This window comes from Anolis carolinensis, unplaced genomic scaffold (assembly GCF_035594765.1).
Source record: "Anolis carolinensis isolate JA03-04 unplaced genomic scaffold, rAnoCar3.1.pri scaffold_9, whole genome shotgun sequence".
NCBI lineage: Eukaryota > Metazoa > Chordata > Lepidosauria > Squamata > Dactyloidae > Anolis > Anolis carolinensis.
In genome coordinates, this window is record NW_026943820.1 from 28278793 (window position 1) to 28305868 (window position 27076).

A 27076-nucleotide genomic window follows, 5' to 3' on the forward strand; every position below is an offset into this window, starting at 1 on the left:
AGTAGTTGCATGGGGTGGAAAGATGGAAAAAAGTGGATGTCGGAGAACTGGAACAATTCCCTATATGAACAGGTTTAATTCCAAATTATGACAAGTGTAACAAAGAAGGATGCACAAGGGGAGAAATAGAGGAAAGAAAAAACAAATGGATGACATATACAGAATGGGTCCTTTGTACGCCTCTTTGAATCCCACCCACAGGGAAAAAGCAAGATAGAAATTAATAATGATAATAATAACCAATACACACATTATAAAGAAAGTAAGAGAACTGTGCACATGGCTAAAAATAACAATATAGTAGAAAATGTGGTCAGGGAGGTGGGTGATGGGGGATAACATAGCTTTATTTTATTTTTCTTTATTTTTTATTATTGTTTCCTTAAAAACGATAATATGTAAAAGATTCAGATATAAACAAATAAAATGGATAATGTCTAGGAATGCTGGATACAAAATGTCCTAGATGTACTTACACCAAGCAAAAAGAAGTGTACATTTGTACTGATTTTATTGAGATATGTTTTAATCTATGTTTGATTTTAATCTTTGTTGGATTGGGCTTATCCAGATGTAAGCCGCTTCGAGTTCCTTCGGGGAGATGGAGGCGGGATATAAAAATAAAGTTATTATTATTATTATTATTATTATTATTATTATTATTATTATTATTATTATTAATAATAATAATAATAATAATAATAATAATAATAATAATAATAATGGGATTTACTGTACAAATGTTTGTATAAAATGTGATGAAAATGTATTAAGGAACAATAATAAAAGAAAAAAACTAAGCAAGAGTGAAATAATAAACACTTCCTCCCCCTCCAACACACGAACAGCTTGAAAAGCAAATGTTTTATCAATTGTGGATGTGACTGGACCAGGGAATTTAATATAAACTTATATCCAGACTGAGGAAAAACAAAAAGTGCTACACCCTACCCAAAACAAGGAAAAATGCTGTTTGCTATTCTTGCTCATATAGAAAGAAAAAAACCCACACAAAATGCATCATAGGGGTCCATTTATATGGGGAAAAATGCTCAACTTAAATAATTTCCTATTTGTGCACTGGCCTGGTGTACAAGAAGAATATTGAGAATGGATTGGGATGAATGAATGGAGAATTTTTGGCAGAATCAAAACAAAAATGCAAGGTAAGGGGGTGGATTGGTGAAATATAAATATTGAGACGGAGATCGTAAAGACTACTATATGTATATAGAAATTGTTGAGATGCAGCCATATAAGATGAGATAAAATCAATTTAAACTGAAAGGGAATAACTTGGGGGTCTTGAGGCGATGCATGAAGACTCCGAAGTCTATAATCCCACTCCAGGCATTCCCAAGGAGGAAGGCCACATGCGTGCTCTCCTTGGAGGCCAGGCCCTTGGGACCCCAGTGTTTCAGGGCCCCCCTTGGACCTGCATCTGGCTGCTGGCTTGTTTCTCCGGGAGGAGGGTGTGCAGCTCCTGGCTGGCCATCTTCGCCTTGTGCCAAGTGCTGCGGTAGCTCTGCAGGGTCATCTGGAAAGAGATGGAAAGAAGGCACACACTCAGTATGGGTGCAAGACCAAGGACAAGGAGGAAAGACAAAGATCCGGTAGGCTGGGTTGTTGTATGTCTTTCAGGCCGTGTGGCCATGTTCCAGAAGTATTCTCTCCTGACGTTTCTCCCACATCTATGGCAGGATGTCAGGATCTCCAATCCTCGACATCTCTGCTCAGCTGACAAAGAACAGATGCCAGCCGTAAAGCAGGCCGGCCATAAAACATCAATTACCCTCTGGTATGTGAGAGTCCCTATATATGTGGCACAAAAGAAGGTTCTGGCATTCGGTACAATAAAAACTCGTTGGAATCTACCCACGTGTGTCTTGGTGCTTTCTTTGGAAGACAGACCCACAGCACAACTGGGAGGAGAGAACCCGACAATTTGTACCGAATCCAGGCATCCTCAGAGGTTGTGAGGCATGGAGAAACTAGGCAAGGAAAGTAAAAATATCTATCTGTGGAGAGTCCAGGGTGTGACCAGAGCCCTTTGTCAGCTGGAAGCCAGCGTTAATGTTATTTCCCCCCTTAATTGCACAAGTATGTCGCTTGAAATGTATTTTTCTACTACTTATTTCTTCTTCTTGTCATTACTGTGTATCTTGAAATCTTATGAGAGCTTTTCCCGAGGAGTGCTGTAAGTCTCAAGCGACTTCAAGATACACAGTAATGACAATTTATTTATTTATTTATTTACAGTATTTATATTCCGCCCTTCTATCTCACCCCAAAGGGGACTCAGGGCGGATTACAATGAACACATATATGGCAAACATTCAATGCCAACAGACAAACAACATTCAGTTTTAGACTGACACAGAGGCATTTTTTAACATCTTTCCAGCTTCACGATTCCAGCCACAGGGGGAGCTGTTGCTTCACCGTCCATTGGTGGCTGTTCTTCCTCTTCTTTTCCTCGTGAGCAGTTTTATGGTGTTGTAGATTAGTTAAATTAGCCTCCCGCATAAAGCGTATCTAAATTTTCCCTACTTGACAGATGCAACTGTCTTTCGGGGCTGCTAGGTCAACAGCAAGCTGGGGCTATTTATTTATTTATTTATTTTAATGGTCGGAGGCTTAACCCGACCCGGGCTTCAAACTCATGACCTCTCGGTCAGTAGTGATTTATAGCAGCTGGTTACTAGCCAGCTGCGCCACAGCCCGGCCCCAAGAAGAAGAAGTAAGTGCAATCACTGAATCACAGGACCTGCTGCAGACCAGGACTGCCACCTGTGGAGGAGTTACGAAGGTGGAGGCATTACTTTTCATTCAACCCTTGTAATAATTCAAAACGATCTTGACAGACTAGAGAGATGGGCCAAAACTAACAAAATGAAGTTCAACAGGGACAAATGCAAGATACTTCACTTCGGCAGAAAAAATGGAAATCAAAGATACAGAATGGGGGACGCCTGGCTTGACAGCAGTGTGTGCGAAAAAGACCTTGGAGGCCTTGTGGACAACAAGTTAAACATGAGCCAACAATGTGATGCGGCTGCTAAAAAAGCCAACGGGATTCTGGCCTCATCAAGAGGGGAATAGCGTCTAGATCCAGGGAAGTCCTGCTTCCCATGCTCTATTCTGCCTTGGTCAGACCACACCTGGAATCACACTGCGTCCAATTTTGGGCACCGCAGATGAAGGGAGATGTTGACAAGCTGGAAAGCGTCCAGAGGAGGGCGACTAAAATGATGAAGGGTCTGGAGAACAAGCCCTATGAGGAGCGGCTTAAAGAGCTGGGCATGTTTAGCCTGCAGAAGAGAAGGCTGAGAGGAGACATGATAGCCATGTACAAATACGTGAAGGGAAGTCCTAGGGAGGAGGGAGCACGCTTGTTTTCTGCTGCCCTGCAGACTAGGACGCAAGGGAACAATGGCTTCAAACTACAGGAAAGGAAGGAGATTCCACCTGAACATCAGGAAGAACTTCCTCAATGTGAGAAGGGCTGTTCGACAGTGGAACTCTCTCCCCGGGGCCGTGGTGGAGGCTCCTTCCTTGGAGGCTTTTAAGCAGAGGCTGGATGGCCATCTGTCGGGGGTGCTTTGAATGCGATTTCCTGCTTCTTAGCAGGGGGTTGGACTGGATGGCCCATGAGGTCTCTTCCAACTCTACTATTCTATGATTCTATGATTCTAATATTGCTCTGGCCTGAATGCTCGAGTGAGCTGGTGTAACAACACTTCATGGGAGCATCCAGATAGATTAGGCGTGGGCCAACTTTGGTCCTCCCTCCAAGTGTTTTGGATTTCAACTCCCACAATTCTTAACTAAGTCCAAAACACCTGGGAGGGCCAAAGTTGGCCCATGCCTGGGTCTCCAGGATGAAAGGCAGTCTCTTTACTAGTAGGCAGACTTTGTGTGTGTGTGTGACTGCAACACCCATCAGCTCTTGTCCAGAATAGTCAATGGGAGGAGCGTTAGGGTGTTAGGGGTTGCAGAACGCAAAGGAAGAACGAAGGTGCAGGGCTTACCTCTGCGATCTCCACCTTCCTCTCCCAGATGCGGAAGTTGCCTCCGAGCTCCTGGAGTGCCATCTTCTGGCGGACGTAGTTGAGCACCGGCGGCACTGTGTACTCTGCCATTTGCCGGCGGAGCCTCCGGTTCAGGGCCTCGGCCACTTCTCGCTCCTGGGGAAGAAACACAGGAGAGCAAAGGCATTAAAAACAGGATTGTTGTATGTCTTTCGGGCTGTGTGGCCATGTTCCAGAAGCATTCTCTCCTGACGTTTCGCCCACATCTATGGCAGGCATCTATGCCTGCCATAGATGTGGGCGAAATGTCAGGAGAGAATGCTTCTGGAACATGGCCACACAGCCCGAAAGACATACAACAACCCTGTGATCCCGGCCACGAAAGCCTTCGACAACGCATTAAAAACACTTCCTTCCTTGGTGCCGTTGCCCTGATAGGATTCTGAGGCCCACCTTCCTTCTGTTCCATCTTTAAAAGGAGAAATAGAGCACAACACAAGGCAGCGTTTGAAATTAAGAGACCCGTTCTTCTCTGCCATTGGGAGATCTTGGGCACGTCACGCTCTCTCAGCCTCAGAGGAAGGCCAGGGGAAACCTCCCCTGAAGAGGTCTGGCCAAGGAAACCTTGGGACAGGGTCACCAGACCGTGGAGTTGACTTAAAGGCGGAACTTTTTTTTTTCGAGACACAAAAGAGCGCTGCTCTGGAGACTAGGACTTAATGGAGCCATGGATTCAAATGACAGGAAAGGAGATCCCACCTGAACATTAGGAAGTACTTCCTTTCCGTAAGAAGAGCTGTTCAGCAGGGGAACTCTCCGCCTCAGAGTCTGGTGGAGGCTCCTTCCTTGGAGACTTTCAATCAGAATCTGGATGGCCATCTGTGGGGGGTGCTTTGGTTGTGCTTTTCCCTCCTGGCAGGAGAGGGCTGGACTAAATTATTCTTTTATTATTATTATTATTATTATTATTATTATTATTATTATTATTTTATTGTATGACACAGCAAACAGGATAGATATGCTGGATATTATTATTATTATTATTATTATTATTATTATTATTATTATTATTATTATTATTAAGCAGAGGCTGGATGGCCATCTGTCGGGGGGTGCTTTGGTTGTGCTTTTCCTTCCTGGCAGGAGGGGGCTGGACTGGATGATTCTATTATTATTATTATTATTATTATTATTATTATTATTAAGCAGAGGCTGGATGGCCATCTGTCGGGGATATTTTGATTGTGCTTTTCCTTCCTGGCAGGAGGGAGCTGGACTGGATGATTCTATTATTATTATTATTATTATTATTATTATTATTATTATTATTATTAAGCAGAGGCTGGATGGCCATCTGTCGGGGATATTTTGATTGTGCTTTTCCCTCCTGGCAGGAGGGAGCTGGACTGGATGATTCTATTATTATTATTATTATTATTATTATTATTATTATTATTATTAAGCAGAGGCTGGACGGCCATCTGTCGGGGGTGCTTTGGTTGTGCTTTTCCCTCCAGGCAGAAGGGGGCTGAACTAGATGATTCTATTATTATTATTATTATTATTATTATTATTATTATTATTATTATTATTATTATTAAGCAGAGGCTGGATGGCCATCTGTCGGGGATATTTTGATTGTGCTTTTCCCTCCTGGCAGGAGGGAGCTGGACTGGATGATTCTATTATTATTATTATTATTACAGTAGAGTCTCGCTTATCCAACATAAACGGGCCGGCAGAATGTTGGATAAGTGAATATGTTGGATAATAAGGAGGGATTAAGGAAAAGCCTATTAAACATCAAATTAGGTTATGTTTTTACAAATTAAGCACCAAAACATCATGTTATACCACAAATTTGACAGAAAAAGTAGTTCAGTATGCAGTAATGCTATGTAGTAATTACTATATTTACGAATTTAGCACCAAAATATCACGATGTATTGAAAACATTGACTACAAAAATGCGTTGGATAATCCAGAACGTTGGATAAGCGAATGTTGGATAAGTGAGACTCTACTGTATTATTATTATTATTATTATTAAGCAGAGGCTGGATGGCCATCTGTCGGGGATATTTTGATTGTGCTTTTCCCTCCTGGCAGGAGGGAGCTGGACTGGATGATTCTATTATTATTATTATTATTATTATTATTATTATTATTATTATTATTAAGCAGAGGCTGGATGGCCATCTGTCGGGGGTGCTTTGGTTGTGCTTTTCCCTCCTGGCAGAAGGGGGCTGAACTAGATGATTCTTTTATTATTATTATTATTATTTTATTGTATGACACAGCAAACAGGATAGATATGCTGGATATTATTATTATTAAGCAGAACTTGGATGGCCATCTGTTAAGGGTGCTTTGGTTGTGCTTTTCCCTCCAGGCAGAAGGGGGCTGAACTAGATGATTCTATTATTATTATTATTATTATTATTATTATTATTATTATTATTAAGCAGAGGCTGGATGGCCATCTGTCGGGGATATTTTGATTGTGCTTTTCTCTCCTGGCAGGAGGGAGCTGGACTGGATGATTCTATTATTATTATTATTATTATTATTATTATTATTATTATTAAGCAGAGGCTGGACGGCCATCTGTCGGGGATATTTTGATTGTGCTTTTCTCTCCTGGCAGGAGGGAGCTGGACTGGATGATTCTATTATTATTATTATTATTATTATTATTATTAAGCAGAGGCTGGATGGCCATCTGTCGGGGATATTTTGATTGTGCTTTTCCCTCCTGGCAGGAGGGAGCTGGACTGGATGATTCTATTATTATTATTATTATTATTATTATTATTATTATTATTATTATTATTAAGCAGAGGCTGGATAGCCATCTATCAGAGTTGTTTTGATGGTTCTCCTTCCTGGCAGAAGGCGGCTGGACTGGATAGCCTTTGGGGGCCCTTTCCAAATCTAAGAATCCATGCCTGTTTTGGAAGAGGGGCTCGGCCCTTTAAAATTTCGCCCCAAAACTGGGTGTGAGTTCATCTCTAATGGACACGGGCTCCAACATCCACTTGGTGATGCGATCACAAAGGCCTCGGAGCCCGCTTCCTCCTTACGTGCTCAGCGAGGATGGCTTCGTGGTCGATTCTGTCCAGGATGTCCTTCCTCTGGGCCATGTCCTTCACCACGTGGGCGGCCAAGGCGGTGGCCGCTTGGAGCTTCTTCTGAAAGACAACAACAGGCACCACATGATGGCCAATGCTCACCAAAGACGGGGTCTATTATTATTATTATCATTATCATTATTATTATTTTATTGTATGACACAGCAAACATGATAGATATGCTGGATTTCGTTTCACAAACTCACAAGTCGAACACTTCCCAAGCATCTAGGACTGTGTGATGTATTTTCAGATGATGCTGCAGAACCCAGTCGGGTGGCCTTTTGCAACTGGCAGATCGTAATTTTGTCAATGTCTATTGTTTCCAAATGCCGGCTGAGATCTTTTGGCACGGCACCCAGTGTGCCCATCACCACCGGGACCACCTGCACTGGTTTCTGCCAGAGTCTTTGCAGTTCAATCTTGAGGTCCTGAGAGCGGCTGAGTTTTTCCTGTTGTTTTTCGTCAATGCGACTGTCACCTGGGATGGCAACATCAATGATCCAAACCTTTTTCTTTTCCACAACTGTGATGTCTGGTGTGTTGTGTTCCAGAACTTTGTCAGTCTGGATTCAGAAGTCCCACCGTATCTTTGCGTGCTCGTTTTCCAAGACTTTTGCAGGTTTGTGATCCCACCAGTTCTTTGCTGCTGGGAGGTGGTACTTGAGGCATAAATTCCAATGAATCATTTGGGCCACATAGTTGTGCCTCTGTTTGTAGTCTGTCTGTGCGATTTTCTTACAGCAGCTGAGGATATGATCAATGGTTTCGTCGGTTTCCTTGCACAGTCTGCATTTTGGGTCACCAGCTGATTTTTCGATCTTGGCCTGAATTGCCTTTGTCCTGATGTCTTGCTCCTGGGCTGCAAGGATCAGGCCTTCTGTCTCCTTTTTCAGGGTCCCATTCGTGAGCCAGAGCCAGGTCTTCTCCTTATCAGCTTTTCCTTCAATTTTGTCAAGGAACTTTCCATGCAATGCTTTGTTGTGCCAGCTGTCAGCTCTAGTTTGTAGTGCGGCTTTCTTGTACTGGTTTTTTGTCTGCTGTGCTGTGAGGAGTTTCTGATTTTTGACTTCAATCAAAGCAGGTTCTTCACTTTGCTTGACATATTCTGCCAGGGCATGTTCTTCTTCTTTGACTGCTTGTTTGACTTGTAAGAGTCCTCTGCCCCCTGATCTTCTAGGCAGATATAGCCGGTCAACATCACTGTGAGGGTGCAGTGAGTGATGAATGGTCATGAGTTTTCTTGTTTATTATTAGCCAGGTCTTCTCCTTATTATTATTAGTAGTAGTAGTAGTAGTAGCAGTAGTAGAGAAAGGCATTCTTGCATTCAGCTGACATTGAGGAGCAGGAACATATCCCATCCGCCCAAATCTGGGTATCTGCAATCTTCAGGGAGTGCTTTTCCTTTCCTTCCATAACATCCATTCCCCATATCTCCCACATTCAGTGACAGTTGCCATCCCTCCAGATGGTGAGCCAGGTGTGTGGGAAGGTCCCTTTGCTGTGCGACTCTGCACAGACGGTAGTGTTTACTTCCCACGACATCCTTCCCGCCAGCTGCTCTGATCCCATCACTCTTCGCTTGCATCCACTGCATTCTGACCAGATTTCCTCTGTAAACGGACCTTCAGGGCATAGGCATTCATTCATTCATTACCAGTATTCTTGACCCATCTTTAGACGCAAAGCCTCGCCTGTAAGGGGAGTTCTGGCACAGGAGGCAATCAGACAGAAATCTAGTCTCGTGAGAGTACAAAAGCAAAGTTTATTTTCAACAAATGAGAAAGGCAAAACAGCCGCAGACACACCAAAGGTCTGTACTTGCAAATGGCTGCTGCAAAGCGTGGCGCAGCAAACAAAGAATATATATCTTGGCTTATCTAAGCTTGACCAATTACTGAGGGTCTCTTCATCTCCACACCTCTTTGGCACAAAGTGGTGTCTGTGATCTCACTTGTTTACTCCAAACTAATCTTGACAGACTAGAGAGATGATTGGCCAAAACTAACAAAATGAAGTTCAACAGGTACAAATGCAAGATACTTCACTTCGGCAGAAAAAATGGAAATCAAAGATACAGAATGGGGGACGATGCCTGGCTTGACAGCAGTGTGTGCGAAAAAGACCTTGGAGTCCTCGTGGACAACAAGTTAAACATGAGCCAACAATGTGATGCAGCAGCCAAAAAAGCCAACAGGATTCTGTCCTGCATCAATAGGGGAATAGCGTCTAGATCGAGGGAAGTCCTTCTCCCCCTTATTCTATTCTGCCCTGGTCAGACCACACCTGGAATCACACTGGGTCCAATTTTGGGCACCACAGTTGAAGGGAGATGTTGACAAGCTGGAAAGCGTCCAGAGGAGGGCGACTAAAATGATGAAGGGTCTGGAGAACAAGCCCTATGAGGAGCGGCTTAAAGAGCTGGGCATGTTTAGCCTGCAGAAGAGAAGGCTGAGAGGAGACATGATAGCCATGTACAAATATGTGAGGGGAAGTCATAGGGAGGAGGGAGGGAGCTTGTTTTCTGCTGCCCTGCAGACTAGGACACGGAACAATGGCTTCAAACTACAGGAAAGGAGATTCCACTTGAACATCAGGAAGAACTTCCTCACTGTGAGAAGGGCTGTTCGGCAGAGGAACTCTCTCCCCCGGGCCGTGGTGGAGGCTCCTTCTTTGGAGGCTTTTAAGCAGAGGCTGGATGGCCATCTGTCGGGGGTGCTTTGAATGCGATTTCCTACTTCTTGGTGGGGGGTTGGACTGGATGGCCCATGAGGTCTCTTCCAACTCTACTATTCTATGATTCTAAACTAGCTTCTGTCCTTGAAACTTTCTAGAGAAAGGTACCAGCTCAAAGAGAAAGGGAGGGGCACAGGTCCTTTGTTACACACACTACCCTGACTCATACAAAGAGCTTACATTGTCTTTCTTCTTCTTCTTCTTCTTCTTCTTCTTCTTCTTCTTCTTCTTCTTCTTCTTCTTCTTCTTCTTCTTTCGGTCAGTCGATTCCGACTCTTCGTGACCTCATGGACCAGTCTGTCATTCATCACCGCCCCTAGTTCCTTCAAGTTCATGCCAGTCACTTCAAGGATACCGTCCATCCAACTCACCCTTGGTCGGCCTCTCTTCCTTTTTCCTTCCATTTTCCCCAGCATCGCGATCTTTTCCAAGCTTTTCTGTCTTCTCATGATGTGGCCAAAATACTTCAGCTTTGCCTCTAATATCCTTCCCTCCAGTGAGCAGCCATTGGGCATTATTTCCTGGAGGATGGACTGGTTGGACCTTCTTGCCAAGGTCCAAGGCACGCTCAGGATTTTCCTCCAGCACCAGAGTTCAAAAGCGTCTCTCTTCCTTCGCTCAGCCTTCCTTATGGTCCAGCTCTCGCATCCATAGATTACTATGGGGAATACCATGGCTTTGACTATGCGGACCTTTGTTGCCAGTGTGATGTCTCTGCTCTTCACTATTTTATCAAGGTTGGCCATTGCTCTCCTCCCAAGAAGTAGATGTCTTCTGATTTCCTAGCTGCAGTGATCTTCGTGCCTAGAAATATAAAGTCTGTCACTGCCTCCATGTTTTCTCCTATTTGCCAGTTGTCAATAGGTGTCGTTGCCATGATCTTGGTTTTCTTGATATTTCACTTCACTTCACTTCACTTTCTTCTTTCACCCTGGTGATAAGGCTCCTCAGCTCCTCCTCACTTTCGGCCATCAGAGTGGTATCATCTGCATACCTAAGATTGTTAATGTTTCTTCCAGAAATTTGGATTCCTCAAGCCCTGCATGTTGCATGATGTATTCTGCATACAAGTTGAATAGGAAGGGCAATAGTATACAGCCCTGCCGCACTCCTTTCCCAATCTGGAACCAGTCTGTTGTTCCGTGATCTATTCTTACTGTGGCTACTTGGTCTTTATACAGATTTCTCAGGAGACAGACAAGGGGACTTGGTATCCCCAGACCACCAAGAACATGCCACAGTTTATTATGATCCACACAGTCGAAGGCTTTAGAATAGCCAATAAAGCAGAAGTAGATGTTTTTCTGGAACTCCCTGGCTGCCTTTATTATCCAGCGGATATTGGCACTTTGGTCTCTGGTTCCTCTGCCTTTTCTGAACCCAGCTTGGACATCTGGCAGCTCTCGCTCCATGTATTGCTGGAGTCTGCCTTGCAGGATCTTGAGCATTACCTTATAAAAGCTAATATGATATATGCAGAGGCAAAGCTATATATGCAAACGTCTACTATTTTCTGGCTTATGGTCCCATCACCCCAAGATGTGATGAGTGGATTGAATGAAATTGCACAACTGGGGTCTGGCAAAGACTGAAGACAGCATTCTGAGATGCATTCAGCAAAAGCAGTGGGGTGTCCAGGCCAGAGATGGGAAGATGGACTTAGCCCTTACCCTGTGGAAGTTGAGGACCTGCAAGGTGCTGGCCACCATCATCTTCAGCTGCAGCAGCTCCTGGTTTCTCTCGTCAATCTTCTCCAGGAACTGGGCGTTCTCGATCTTCAGCTGCTGGAAATCCACCTCGTGAAGGGCCTCCCCCAGCTCCTCTTTCTGCAGGTGACCAAGAACAGCAATAGTCACTGACCAGAAAGCTAAGCAGGACAGAAGCCTCTCACTGGAGCCTAGGGAGGTTTCAACAGTCCATGGGTGCAGTGTGTGTGGGCTCTGGCCTGCTCTGCAACCACCAAACATGAATGTGAAGCATGCAAACATAGACAGGCACAGCTCTCCTAGGCAGCCGGCAACAGGCCCAGAGGCCAACATTCTGCTCTGGGGTTCATATGCATTGAGGAAAAGAGGGCTGAAATTTGCAATAGCTGGATCCATTAGAGAAAATATCTACAAAATAACCCCAGAGATATGTTGTCAATGACTTTAATGGTCAGAATCACTGGGTTGCTGTTAGTTTTCAAGGCTGTTCCATGTTCCAGAAGCATTCTCTCCTGATGTTTCACCCACCTCTATGGCAGGGATCCTCAGAGGTTGTGAGGTCTGTTGGAAGCTAGGCAAGTGGGGTTGATATACCTATGGAACAATGTTCAGGGTGGGAGAAAGAACTCTTTGTCTGTTGGAGGCAAGTGTGAATGTTGCCATGGGCCAGCTTGATTAGTATTGAATGGCCTTGCAGCTTCAAAGCCTGGCTGCTTCCTGCCTGGGGGAGTTATTTGTTGCGAGGTGTCACCTGGCCTTGATTGTTTCTTTTTCTGGAATTCCCCTATTTTCTGAGCGTTGGTCTTTATTCACTGTCCTGATTTTTAATACCGGGAGCCAGATTTTGTTCATTTCCATGGTTTCCTCCTTTCTGTTGAAATTGCCCACAAGCCATTGAAATCCACAAGCATGTGGACAACCATCAAAACCATCAAAATGAACAAAATATGGCTGTCAATATTTTAAAAACTCTAAAATCAGGATAGTAAACAAAGACCAACACTCTGAAAACAGGGGAGTTCCAGACAAGAAACAAGCAAGAAACCTTGTCCATTGATAGCTGAATTGAGCCGCCCCGAGTCCCCTCGGGGAGATGGGGTGGGATATAAGAATAAATTTATTATTATTATTATTATTATTATTATTATGGATTAGCACTGAAACGGGTTTCCTTTTAAATAAGTATGTTGTGTTAAATAGTAATTATATTGATGTTTTACTATGGTTCTGGTAAGTAAATATTTTACCTATGTTGGAAACCACCCTGAGTCCCTTCGGGGAGATAGAGCAGTATACAAATAAAGTTCATCATCATCATTATTATTATTATTATTATTATTATTATCAGGGCCAGCTATGTACGTTTTTAAGGCATTGAATTCTTGCCAATATGTGGGGCCGCTCTGAGCCCACCTTGGGGTTAAGTTCAGGGTAAAAGTATGGCAAATAAATATATAAATGAATACATTTTATGTCCAGGAAGTGTGATGCGGAAATACCTGGTGGAGAAGGCAGGGTGTGGCTCACTTCCTGTCACCTGGGAGAGACCCGCCCTCCACCACCATAGAACTAGGAGCCCTAATGCTTTTTTCTTGCCTTGGGACAGACCTGCTTCCTCCAGAAAAGGTACCTGTTTCAGCTGCAGCTGCATCTTCTTCTTCTGGACTTTGAGGGCATCGTTTTTCAAGCGGATTTTCTCTTTCAGGATATCCTGTAACAGCAAAAGCCGCCCGGTTTATTTCTCAGCACCACTTCTGAGGTCTGGCTTTTACCTATCTATCTATCTATCTATCTATCTATCTATCTATCTATCTATATAATAAAAGTCAGTGTTTCTATGTATGTATGTTGGTATGTATTTATCTGGGTATGTGGCTGCTTTCTGACTTTCAATACATTGTGATGTTTGGGTGCTAAATTTGTAAATACAGTGATTACTACATAGTATTACTGCGTATTGAACTACTTTTTCTGTCAAATTTGTTGTAAAACATGATGTTTTGGTGCTTAATTTGTAAAATCATCTAATTTGATGTCTAATAGGGTTTCCCTTAATTCCTCCTTATTATCCAACATATTCGCTTATCCAACGTTCTGCCGGCCCATTTATGTTGGATAAGTGAGACTCTACTGTATACACAGAAAGGCCATGAAGCATTTCTCTGAATGGAGATAAAAACAAATAAGGAAAGGCTCCACCTGCCTGATGTTTGCATGTGCAGACAACAGTGACCATATTTATTTGTACAGTACATTTTATAGACCAAGACTAGCTGTGCCCGGCCACGCATTGCTGTGGCGAAGTCTGGTGGAATGGGAAATAAAGTCTTGAGGAATTGGTGGTAGTTAAGGTAAAGGGTAAAGGTTTTCCCCTGACATTAAGTCCATTATAAATGGGTTATATAGCTGTGTGGAAGGGCCTTGAGTCTACACTGCCATATAATCCAGTTAAAATCAGATAATCTGTATTTTATAGGCAGTGTGGAAGAGGCCTAAGTGAGGCCTAACCCTGCCTGTCCCCTGGGCTGAGTGGGTTGCTAGGAGACCAAGTGGGCGGAGCTTAGCCTTCTAACTGGCAGCAACTGGATAAAAACAATTATTCCTCTCCCTCTAATTAGGTCTTTATTTTTATTTTATTTTTGTTGTATGAATGTAGAGGAATGGATGAGGGGTTGTGCTGCCAAGTTTAGTGTTTCTGGAATGTGTAGTTTTGTTGTTTTGTGCTAGGCCAAAATTTCATTACCCTTTTATATATATAGATTAGCTGTGCCCGGCCACGCGTTGCTGTGGCGAAGTCTGGTGGTATGGGAAATAAAGTATTGAGGAATTGGTGGTAGTTAAGGTCAAGGGTCAAGGTTTTCTCCTGACATTCAGTCCAGTTGTGTCCGACTGCACACTGAAGTGGATTATATGGCAGTGTGGAGTCAAGATAATCCAGTTCAAAGCAGATAATATAAGATTATAAATGGGTTATATAGCTGTGTGGAAGGGCCTTGAGTTTACCTGCCATATAATCCAGTTCAAATCTGATAATCTGTATTTTATAGGCAGGGGGGAATAGGCCTAAGTGAAGCCTAACTCTGCCTGTCCCCTGGGCTGAGTGGGTTGCTAGGAGACCAAGTGGGCAGAGCTTAGCCTTTCAACTGGCAGCAATTGGATAAAAACAATTATTCCTCTCCCTCTAATTATGACTTTATTTTTCTTTTCATTTTGTTGTATGAACGTAGAGGCATGGATGAGGGGTTGTGCTGCCAAGTTTAGTGTTTCTGGGATGTGCGGTTTTGTTGTTTTGTGCTAGGCCGAAATTTCATTACCCTTTTATATATATAGATGGGAAGACATTTAAAGACATTTGGGTATGTTTTGCTATTTCCTGGGCTCTGCACTCGGTTCCGGGCAAATTCAGCAGAACCGAAGACCAGGAATCGTGCAAGGAGGCTGAGCTGATGAAGTCCTGTTCAATGGCTAACACGGCATGCAGTTTGTGGGAGTAGGATTAGAAGAAAAGATAAAACAGCAATGGATCTGCACTCACCCTGGAGCGTATCCGGTCTTCCATGTACCGCAGAACCTTGTTGGAGGCAATGATGCTCCCTTTCTTCTTGGTGATGGTCCTGATGATCTCTCGGTCAAAGTCCACCGTGGCTTTCTTCACGTCCTTCCTGCGGATGTCGGCTTCCTCTAGGACTGCCTGCAAGGGGGGGAAACCACACCGGAAGTGGAGGTGTGCGACATTGTGTTTGTTCTCTATGAAACGGCCCGAACCTGTCCGATTGCCCAGAGACAAAACAAAGATACCTGATTTCATCACATACCCTGTTTCCCCGAAAATAAGACATCCCCAGAAAATAAGACCTAGTAGAGGTTTTGTTGAATTGCTAAAATAAGGCCTACCCCCAATAGTAAGACCTAGTAAAGTTTTTGTTTGGAAGCATACAGGATCGGTAAATGTACATATCATAGATTGTTGTACATGGAAATAAAGGTAGTAACAAGAAATAATAATAATAACTTTATTCTTGTATCCCCCCTCCATCTCCCAGAAGGGACTCAGGGCAGCTTACACAGGGACAAGCCCAACAACAACATAAATTTACATACGAACAGAAATTTAAAACAGTAATTTAAAAACAGTCTAGCAATAAAATATACTATGGAAATTCTTGAAAGGATTCAGTTTGGTTATGCTGGTTTGTGATGACAACTACTGTACAGTAGATAATAAATTTTCATTTTTTAAAAATTCAAATGTGAATTCTTCTTTGTGGAAAAATAAGACATCCCCTGAAAATAAGACCTAGTGCATCTTTGGGAGAAAAAATTAATATAAGACACTGTCTTATTTTCGGGGAAACAGGGTAATATTCGCAGAGCTGTTTGGGGCCGATTCCCCCTTCCACGCTTCTTTCTCCGAAGGCAAGGCAGTTTAAAAATTATGAAACTGAGCTCTCTGGATATCTGTTAAGGCAGTTTAGAAACTACAAAATGGAGGTCTCTGAAGCTCCACTCTTCTCTCCTTTCTCAGAGGCCTTTAAGGCAGTTTAAAAAAACCTGAAACTCTGGTCTTGCCTCTCTCCTTTCTCCAAAGAGCTCCATTTCAGATTTTAAATGGTAGCGTCATGTGTTTTACTACAAGCTGCTTTGAGTCTTTTTTTGGAGAGAAAAAGCAGGGTATAAAGAAGAAAAAGAAGCAGGAGGAGAAGAAGGAAAAAGAAGAAGGAGATAAGAAAAAGAAGGAAGAGGAGGAGGAGAAAAAAAAGGAAAAAGGAGAACAACCACCACCCAAAATCTCTCCAAAAGAACTGTATGGGGCAGCCCTGTCCACAACCATAGAACATAATAATAATAATAGTAATAATAATAATAATACATTATTATTATTATTATTATTATTATTATTATTATTACTACTACAGTAGAGTCTCACTTATCCAACACTTGCTTATCCAACATTCTGGATTATCCAACACATTTTTGTAGTCAATGTTTTCAATACATCATGATATTTTGGTGCTAAATTCGTAAATAGCATTACTGCATACTGAACTACTTTTTCTGTTGTATAACATGATGTTTTGGTGCTTAATTTGTAAAATCATAACCTAAATTTGATGTTTAATCGGCTTTTCCTTAATCTCTCCTTGTTATCCAACATATTCACTTATCCAACGCTCTGCCGGCCCATTTACTTTGGATAAGCGAGACTCTACTGTATTATTATTAAGTCCTAAATGGGACCCAAAGTGGCTTATATTACATAGAAGACAATACATAACAATATACATATGTAAAACAATAACCTATAAAAACAATTTTACAACAATAAATAAATAAACGTATTTAAAAACACATATCTAATACAGTTATTGCTGGCTACTCAACAAGACGGATGGTAAACATTAGCACGACTCAGTAAGAGTGAGCCTTCCTGTCATTACAGGTAAGGGTCGTCATTAAAAGCTTGCACAAACAGGAAAGTTTGTGGATTTTATGGATTTTAATCTTGGATTTTATGGATTTTAATCTTGGACATTCTTAAAATTTTATATAATGTGATTTTATTTTGTAATGGTATCTGTTTTATATGAACTGTTGGTTTGTAGATGTTTTATATGAATTGTTGTTTTTACATTGTTTTTAGGCATTGAATTTTTGCCTTTTTACTGTAAGCCGCTTTGAGTCTCCTCGGAGAGAAAGGCGGGGTAAAAGTGATGTAAATAAATGAATGAATAAATAAATAGTCTTTTGAACCCTCCTTGCAAAGCATCTGTATTGTGACAAGATCAGGACTAAATCCAAGACACATCTATGGGGAAGACAATTGTCACGTTGCCCCGCTCTCTGTTAACGTTTCCTGCTTCTGTGATAGAAGAGAGAAGGCTCCTTGATTGACAGCCCGAATTAAATGAACCTCCCTTGAAGCTGCATGGATCGAACTTAACTTGAAGCAATGCTGAGTGGGCACAAAATGCCCCTTCACGCTGTCCTTGCGGGATCTGCTCTGGAAGACACCGTTCACAGCAGACATGCAATCTAAAGGACCTGCTCCGATATACATCGGCAACCCTACCAGGTAGTTCTGTATGGCCTTCTCAGAGATCTCCTTCATGCGCTGGATGTCCTCCTTGGTTTCATCCAACTCCCGCTGGGCCAGGTCACACTTCTGCTCCACCGTCAGGCAGATGAGGCGCTCCGAGGGGATCCGTGACCGGGATTTGCGCCTGGCCCTTGCCTGGAGCTCCAAAGGGAAAAGGCACCGTTACACAACAGTCTAGGGAAGGAGCCAGAGCATAATATCCAGATTATAAAAATCCAGATTATCTGCTTTGAATGGGATTATATGGCAATGTAAAAGGGGCCTCATATATTCCAATTCAGAGCTGATAATGTGCATTATATTCTTTGATAATCTGGATAATATGGCGGTGTAGAAGGGAGCCAACTGCATTCATTCTACGGTGCAGATGCATCCCATGAGTCAGGCCTGCAGTAATATGGGAGGCAGAGAGAGTAAATAATATGTCACACAATTTTTGTTCCTGGGTTTATCAATGTCATTTCCTCATGGGTTCTATCATAAAAACATGGGGAAAGTTTATTAAATTGCAAAAACTTTGTTTCTGTGGAAGGGACATCCTGTAGGACATTATATTCTGATATTCTTAATAATAATAATAATAATAATAATAATAATAATGATAATAATAAATTATTTTATTATGACACAGCAAAAAAGATAGATATGCTGGATTTCATATCACAAAATCACAAGTCGAACACTTCCCAAGTGTTATTATTATTCCCAAGTTGTTGTTGTTGTTGTTGTTATTATTATTATTATTATATATTATCTTATTAGAATTAAACTATATTATACTATTTCACACAATTTTTGTTCCGGATGATAAATGTCATTTCCTCATGAGTTTTATCATAAAAACATGGGGAAAGTTTACTAAATTGCAAAACTTTATTTCTGTGGGAGGGATATCCTGCAGCACATTATATTCTCATATTATTATTATTATTATTATTAGTAGTAGTAGTAGTAGTAGTAGTAATATTATATTATTAGAATAAAACTATATTATACTATGTCACACGATTTTTGTTCCGGATGATAAATGTCATTTTTTCATTGTTCTATCATAAAAACATGGGGAAAATTTATTAAATTGCACAAACTTTTTCTCTGTGGGAAAGACATCCTACAGCACATGATATTATTTTATTTTATTACTATTTATTATTATATTATATAACATATTATTATATTATTATTACAGTTCTACAATATTACACTATGTCACGCGATTTTAGTGCTTGGATTCTAAATGTCATTTTCTCATTGGTTCTATTATAAAAACATGGGAAAAGTTTATTAAGACTGCCAAAACCTTGTTTTTGCGGGAGCGACATTTCACAGCAGCATATTTTGCTCTAGTTTTTCAATGAGTTTTTCACTGAGACTCAACCAGTTCAACCTAGTTTGTGGCAGCCACAAAAACAATGAAGTTTCAAAGTAAGTGCCACATGATTAAACAGGAAATAACACTTTCAAACCAGGAACAGAAAGTTTTTCAAATTTTGTTACATAGCGAATCATCCAACCGGGCCCTTTAAAGCGACCCCGCCACTTACATACATCATTTGTCCCGTCATGTCCACCGAAGAGCCGCGCTTGTCTAGAGACCTTTCCCGCGGCTCCATCCGATTGAAGAATTTCTCAAACATGTCGGTCTCGAGCTTCAGCAAAGCGTTCTCATGGCTAAGTAAAGAGGAAAAGATCAAGGGAACCAAGTCAGTTGCTCATCTCTAAGATTACAGGAATGATCTGGACCCCCTGAACTAGAAGGAAACCTGAATGGATTAATGGGCACAAAATGCAAGATGTCCAAAATGCCATCGAGTTGGACTGGAAACAAAGCTTAAGCTTTTGAGCAAGAACACCATGTAACACGATTCTTGTTTCTGGGTTATAAATGCCATTTCCTAATTGGTTCTATCACAGAAACATGGAAAAAGTATATGAACCTGCAAAAAAATTTTTTGTGGGAGGGACATCCTACAGCACATTTTGCTCTAATTTTTCAGTTAATATCTCAAATCTCAACCAATTCAACATCGTTTGGGCCACAAAATGAAGTTTCTGGAGTAGAACAACTTCTTTCAAAATAAGGACTGTATAATTAAACAACACTTTAAAACCAGCAATGGATTTTTTTTAATTTTTTTTGTTATATTGTGTAATATTTGATCCATCTCTACGGTGGGAATCTCTGGGCAAATCCTTCAAATAGCTTGCAGTAGCTCTAGAATCATAGAATAGTAGAGTTGGAAGAGACCACATGGGCCATCTAGTCCAACCCCCTGCTAAGAAGCAGGAATATATTGTATATGCATATAATATTAATATTATAATGTATACCATATGATAATTATAATACACTATTATAATGGTATATTTATATTACTAATAATATTACAAGATAGTGTTAGATAGTACAATATCTATATATATAAAAGAGTGATGGCATCACGGCGACCCATAAAACAACAAAATTACAGGCCCCCCAACCTCGAAATTTGACAACACAACCCATCATCCACGGCTCTAGGTTGATACAACAAAAAGAAAAGAAAAATAAAGTCCTAATTAGAGAGAGAGGAATAATTGTTTTTATCCAATTGCTGCCAGTTAGAAGGCTAAGCTCCTCCAACTTGGTCTCCTAGCAAACCAATAAAAAATAATAAAAAACACTAAAAAATAATTTAAAACACTAGAAATTAATACAATAAAATAATAAACTATAATAAATAAAAAGATAACTTACAATAAAATTTATTTTAAAAATACAAATAACGTCAAATAAAAATTACACAACAATTTTTAACCAATACCACCGCCACTTTGCCACAGCAACGCATGGCCGGGCACAGCTAGTATTGTATATGCATATAATATTAATATTATAATGTATACCATATGATAATTATAATACACTATTATAATGGTATATTTATATTACTAATAATATTACAAGATAGTGTTATAGTACAATATAGTAATATATAATGCTTATATTGTGCTGTACGAATAATATCATATATTGTATGTACATGTGACTTGTGAGCCGCCCTGAGTCCCCTTCAGGGTGAGAATAATAATAATAATAATAATAATAATAATAATAAAACTTTATTTATATAGCGCCCTATCTCCCGGATGGGACTCAGTCATAAAAGCAACACAAACATTACATAACAACATAATACACATTATTAAACAAAGTAAAATAATACAATTATAACAATAAATCACACTTACATGACCAGATCAAGGGGACGGGAACCATAAACCCAATATATTAAAATGTATCATTTTAGGCTAGGGAAATCTTGTGCAATATATTCAGGCTCAAAAATCGGCGGTAGTCCAATATAATTACTCAAAAACCTGAAGGGCGGGACATAACTGTCTCTAATAAATAAATAATAAATAAATAAATATTGGCACACTACAGATTGCATTTACAGCATTTTACAGTGGGGTTTGTTGCCAGGATCCTGTCTGGAGTTTGGGAGCTGTGTTTGCTTTAGAACTTGAGGAAGTTGCCTCTATACAAGCCGTCCCTGAATTACACTTTCTTGTACTGTGATTTCTCATCTTTCTTATATATACACGCAATCCCCAAGTTACAAGCTTCTGACTTACAAACGACTCTGAATTAAGAACGGGGCTGAGACAACAGAAAGTGAGAGGAATCTTACACTCGGAAGGAAGGGAAATCCACTCCTGGAAGAGTTGTTATTATCATGGGGAAAAGGGGGCTCCAATGAAGCTATAGCCCCAATTCTTGTTTCCAAATATAATAATAATTAGCATTATTATATATTATCTCAAAGGGACAGAAAATGAAAACTCTTGAACAGGAGCACACACAGCAAAGGAAACACCACAGAAGTGTTCACTCTTCCCTATGCAATCCACAGCTAAATAGTTGCATTTGTCCCTGTTCCGACTTACATGCAAATTCAGTTTAAGAACAATCCTACAGAACCGCTCTTGTTCATAACTTGGGGACTGTCTATATAGAGAGGATTATAGTTCCCAGCATCCATCCTGGATACTAAGAGTTGTCATCCCAGTTTGCTTTTTGGCCGTATCTGCACTACCCTATAATCCAGTTTCTGAATCTAGAGGATTTGCTTTGAACTTTTGATTTTATGAATTAGTCTCCTGTTTTAATATTGTATGTTTTTCGTATGCTTCTTGCCGATTTTAACGATTGTTTTATTGCTATTGATGTTTTACTGGTATAATTGTTTTATAGTCGTGTTACTGATATTGATTGTTGTATCGCGCCTGGCCCCATGTCCCTTCGGGGAGATGGGGCGGGGTATAAAAATAAAGTTATTATTATTATTATTATTATTATTAACTGGATTAGAGGGCGGTGCAGACTCATATAACCCAGGTCAAAGCAGACCATCTGGATTCAGAAACTGGATCACTATATATCATTTAAAAAAATCTGTTCTTGGTCTGAAAATGTTATTTCCTGTTTAATTGTGCCGTCCTTATTTTGAAAGTACAGTAGAGTCTCACTTATCCAAGCTAAACAGGCTGGCAGAAGCTTGGATAAGCGAATATCTTGGATAATAAGGAAGGATTAAGGAAAAGCCTATTAAATATCAAATTAGGTTATGATTTTACAAATTAAGCACCAAAACATCATGTTTTAGAACAAATGTTACTGTTCAATACACAGTAACATTATGTAGTAATTACTGTATCTATGAATTTAGAATCAAAACATCGCAATGTATTGAAAACATTGACAACCAAAGACATTGGCTACTAAGAAATTGATAACAAATAACGATAGAATTGCATAAAATGAATTTACAGTAACACTGCTGGAAGTTAAATCTGTAAAAATTTCAGTCCTTGCTGCCTAGAGAAATAGCTATGGATCTGGGCTGGAGACAGACCACGTTGGATAATCCAAAACATTGGATAAGCGAATGTTGGATAACTGAGACTCTACTGTAGTTGTTCTGCCCCAGAAACTTTGTTTTTGTGGCTTCTACAAACTAGGCTGAATTGGTTGAGACTTGAAGATGAGATATCCATTGGAAAATTAAGAGCAAAATGTTCTGCTGTAGATTGTTCCTCCTTGAAAGACTAAGTTTGGGCAGTTTGATAAAACTTTTCTCGTGTTTATATGATAGAACCAATGAGGAAATGACATTTGTAACCCAGGAACAAAAATCTTGCTATTTAGTGGGCAGATTCTGCCTTTGAGACAACCTTTGCCTTGGTGGGTCTTGCAACTTCCAGAAGCCCCTGCAATTGGGCAGGAATTGTGGGAACTGGAATCCCAAACACTTGGAGGAAGAGCCACAGGCTGGACACCACTGTGAGGATGGAAGCTTGGGATCGCTGCTAGATAGATAACATATGGAAACTGTATTGTTGAAGCCTTTCATGGCTGAAATCACTGGGGTGTTGTGTAGTTTCTAGGCCAAGGGTCCCCAAACTAAGGCCCGGGGGCTGGGCTAAATGATCCAAGGGGTCTCTTCTTCTCTTCCAACCCTTATTTATTTTATTGTATGACACAGCAAACAAGATAGACATGCTGGATTTCGTATCACAAAATCACAAGTCGAACACTTCCCAAGTGTTTAGGACTGTGTGATGTATTATTATTATTATTATTATTATTATTATTATTGACACAACGACATTGTATGACACAGCAAACAAGATAGACATGCTGGATTTCGTATCACAAAATCACAAGTCGAACACTTCCCAAGTGTCTAGGACTGTGTGATGTATTTTCGGATGATGCGTATTATTATTATTATTATTATAATACTAGCTCTGCCCGGCCACGTGTTGCTGTGGCGAAGTATGGTGGTATGGGAAATAAAGTATTGAGGAATTGGTGGTAGTTAAGGTAAAGGGTCCCCTGGGCTGAGTGGGTTGCTAGGAGACCAAGTGAACAGAGCTTAGCCTTCTAACTGGCAGCAATTGGATAAAAACAATTATTCCTCTCCCTCTAATTAGGACTTTATTTTTCTTTTCTTTTTGTTGTATCAACCTAGAGGCATGGATAAGGGGTTGTGCTGTCAATTTTCGAGGTTGTGGAGTGTTTACTTTTGTTGTTTTGTCCGCTGCCGTGATGCCATCACTCTTTTATATATATCGATTGTAAGACACAGCAAACAGGATAGATATGCTGGATTTCGTATCACAAAATCACAAGTCGAACACTTCCCAAGTGTCTAGGACTGTGTGATGTATTTTCGGATGATGTGTATTATTATTATTATTATATTGTATGACACAGCAAACAAGATAGACATGCTGGATTTCGTATCACAAAATCACAAGTCGAACACTTCCCAAGTATCTAGGACTGTGTGATGTATTTTCGGATGATGTGTATTATTATTATTATTATATTGTATGACACAGCAAACAAGATAGACATGCTGGATTTCATATCACAAAATCACAAGTCGAACACTTCCCAAGTGTCTAGGACTGTGTGATATTATTATTATTATTATTATTATTGTATGACACAGCAAACAAGATAGACATGCTGGATTTCGTATCACAAAATCACAAGTCGAACACTTCCCAAGTGTCTAGGACTGTGTGATGTATTTTCGGATGATACGTGCAGATCTCAGTAAGGTGGCCTTTTACAGTTGGCCGATCTATTGCTATTATTATTATTATTAACATTGAGGCTGGGTGGCCATCTGTCAGGGGTGCTTTGTTTGTGCATTTGGTGCACAAAGGCATAAGGGGATTGGACTCAATGGCCCAAGGGATCTCTTCCAACCCTCTTTATTATTATTATTATTATTGCTCAGTGGACACTATAGTCCGGCCCTCCAATGGTTCGAAGGATCATGAACTGGCCCCCTGTTTAAAAAGTTTGGGGACCCCTGTTCTAGGCTGTATGGCCAACGTGTTCTAGCACCATTTTCTCCTTTTTCTGCATTTGCAGAAGATCTGATGGTGGTAAAGCAAGTGGAGTCTGTGGATTGATGTCCAGGGTGGGAGGAAAGAACCAGCGCCTGTTAACCAAGTGTGAAGGGTGCAATTAGCAAGTGTTGAGAGGGATCTATTCATTAGCACAGTGGTTCTCAGATGTTTTGGCCTTCAACTCCCAGATAGCTAGTAACATAGCAGGAATTTCTGGGAGTTGTAGGCCAGAACCCCTGGGGACCCACAGGTTAAGAACCACGGCATTAGCAGGTAAGCAAATGAGAAGATTGCATAGTCAATAATGTGGACATCTGCCAGGAAGTTGACAGGCCTTTGTTCCCTTTGAATTGTTTGCTGCCTGGAGCCATTCTTATTATTGGGGTGCTGCGAGTTTTCCAGTTGCATCTGTCAAGTAGGGAAAATTTAGGTACGCTTTATGCGGGAGGCTAATTTAACTAATCTACAACACCATAAAACTGCTCACGAGGAAAAGAATGAGGAAGAACAGCCACCAATGGGCGGTGAAGCAACAGCTCCCCCTGTGGCCAGAATCGTGAAGCTGGAAAGATGTTAAAAATGCCTCTGTGTCTGTCTAAAACTGAATGTTGTTTGTCTGTTGGCACTGAATGTTTGCCATATATGTGTTCATTGTAATCCGCCCTGAGTCCCCTTCGGGGTGAGAAAGAACGGCGGAATATAAATACTGTAAATAAATAAATAAATAAGCATTCTCTCCTGACGTTTCACCCACATCTATGGCAGGCATCCTCAGAGGTTGGGAGGTCCGTTGGAAACTAGGCAAGTGGGGTTGATATATCTGTGGAATGATGGGAGAAAGAACTCCTGTCTGTTTGAGGCAAGTGTGAATGTTGCCCTTGGCCGCCTTGATTAGTATTGAATGGCCTTGCAGCTTCAAAGCCAGGCTGCTTCCTGCATAGGGGAATCCTTTGTTGGGAGGTGTTAGCTGGTTCTGATTGTTTACTGCATGGAATTCCCCCTTTCTTAGTGTTGTTCTTTATTTACTGTCCTGATTTAAGAGTTTTTTTAAAAAAAAAATACTGGTAGCCAGAACTGTGTTCCTTTTCATGGTTTCCTCCTTTCTGTTGGAATTGTCCACATGCTGCTTGTGGAGTTCAATGGCTTCTCTGTGTAGTCTGACATGGTGGTGTTTAGAGAGAAATAATCTGGGCCAGCTAACACCTCCCAACAAAGGATTCCCCCCAAGGCAGGAAGCAGCCAGGCTTTGAAGCTGCAAAACAATTCAATGTTAAATAGGCTGGCCAATGGCAGCATTCACACTTGCCTCGTTTCCAACAGAACCTACAACCTCTGAGGGTACCTGCCACAGATGCAGGCGCAACGTCAGGAGAGAATGCTTCTGGAAAATGGTTGGCTCCTCTTCCCCGGGCGAACCTGGCCTGCTGGTTGGCGGCGGCGAGGCTGATCAGGGAGAGCTGGCTGAGCTCCCGCCGGAGCTCCTCGCCCAGCTCCCGCGACTCCCCCGCTAGCACGCTGCTCTCGCGCTCCGAGTCCTCGTCCGCCATGGCCAGCAGGCCGCGCAGGGAGGCCGGCGAAGACGAGGTCTCCATGGCGACGCGACGCGTTCCTGCGTGGGAGGACGGCGCCTGCCTTCCCTCACTTCCGGCCCTGGGCCCTCCTCCTCCCTCGCCAGACTCGTCCACAGAGCCGCTGCTCCGCCTCCTTTTTGGGGCCCCTCACGTGACTCTCCCCGAGCCTGGCCCGGAGGAGCGGACGCTTCCCTTAACTCCTAGCCAGAGCCCCTCCCGCACGTGACCTTCCCTAGTCCTCATTGGGAGTAGCCGCCGTTTCCGTCATTTCCGGCCCAGCGCCCTCACGTCACTCTCCCTAACCCTGACTGGGAGTAGAGCGGCCTCTTTTTACTTCCGGTCCCGCCCCCTTTCTCACTAGCCCTGGTTGGAAATAGCAGCCGCTTTCCCTCACGGGACTTTCTCTAGGCCTGATTGGTAGTAAGCACCGTCTGTCATCGCTTATGGCCTCGCCCCCTAACCCTGGCTAAGAGTAACGCCTCTATCCCTCGATTTGTGGCCCCGCCCCTCTCACGTGACTCTCCCTGGGCCTGATTGGTAGTAGGCATCGTCTGTCATCACCTCTGGCCCCGCCCCTTAACCCTGGCTGGGAGTAGACGCTGCTTTCCTTCGCTTTGTGGCCCCACCCCTCTCTCACGTGACTCTACATAGGCCCCGCCCCTAGCTCTGGCTAGGAGTAGACGCCGCTTTCCTTTGCTTTGTGGCCCCACCCCTCTCTCACGTGACTCTCCGAAGGCCCCGCCCCCTAGCCCTGGCTAGGAATAGACGCCGCTTTCCTTTGCTTTGTGGCCCCACCCCTCTCTCACGTGACTCTCCGAAGGCCCCGCCCCCAGCTCTGGCTAGGAGCAGATGCCGCTTTCCTTTGCTTTGTGGCCCCACCCCTCTCTCACG

General features: G+C 42.0%; 1 protein-coding gene across 2 annotated transcripts; it reads right to left on the bottom strand.

The window, feature by feature from the left end:
• Positions 1–56: 56 nt before the first annotated feature.
• Positions 57–26374, bottom strand: cfap263 (cilia and flagella associated protein 263). 2 transcript variants are annotated; one of them, XM_062961619.1, is made up of 9 exons: positions 26031–26374; positions 19247–19373; positions 17676–17837; positions 15141–15296; positions 13236–13316; positions 11570–11725; positions 7115–7222; positions 4032–4187; positions 57–1537 (listed from the first exon to the last, which is right to left on the bottom strand). In XM_062961619.1, exons 1-9 carry the CDS (start codon positions 26204–26206, stop codon positions 1418–1420), a joined length of 1242 nt encoding a protein of 413 aa, XP_062817689.1. In that variant the 5' UTR covers positions 26207–26374; the 3' UTR covers positions 57–1417. The 2 variants fall into 2 exon arrangements, with proteins under 2 accessions (XP_062817689.1, XP_062817688.1); XM_062961618.1 differs by having other exon boundaries at positions 17676–17843.
• Between the last annotated feature and the right edge of the window lie 702 nt (positions 26375–27076).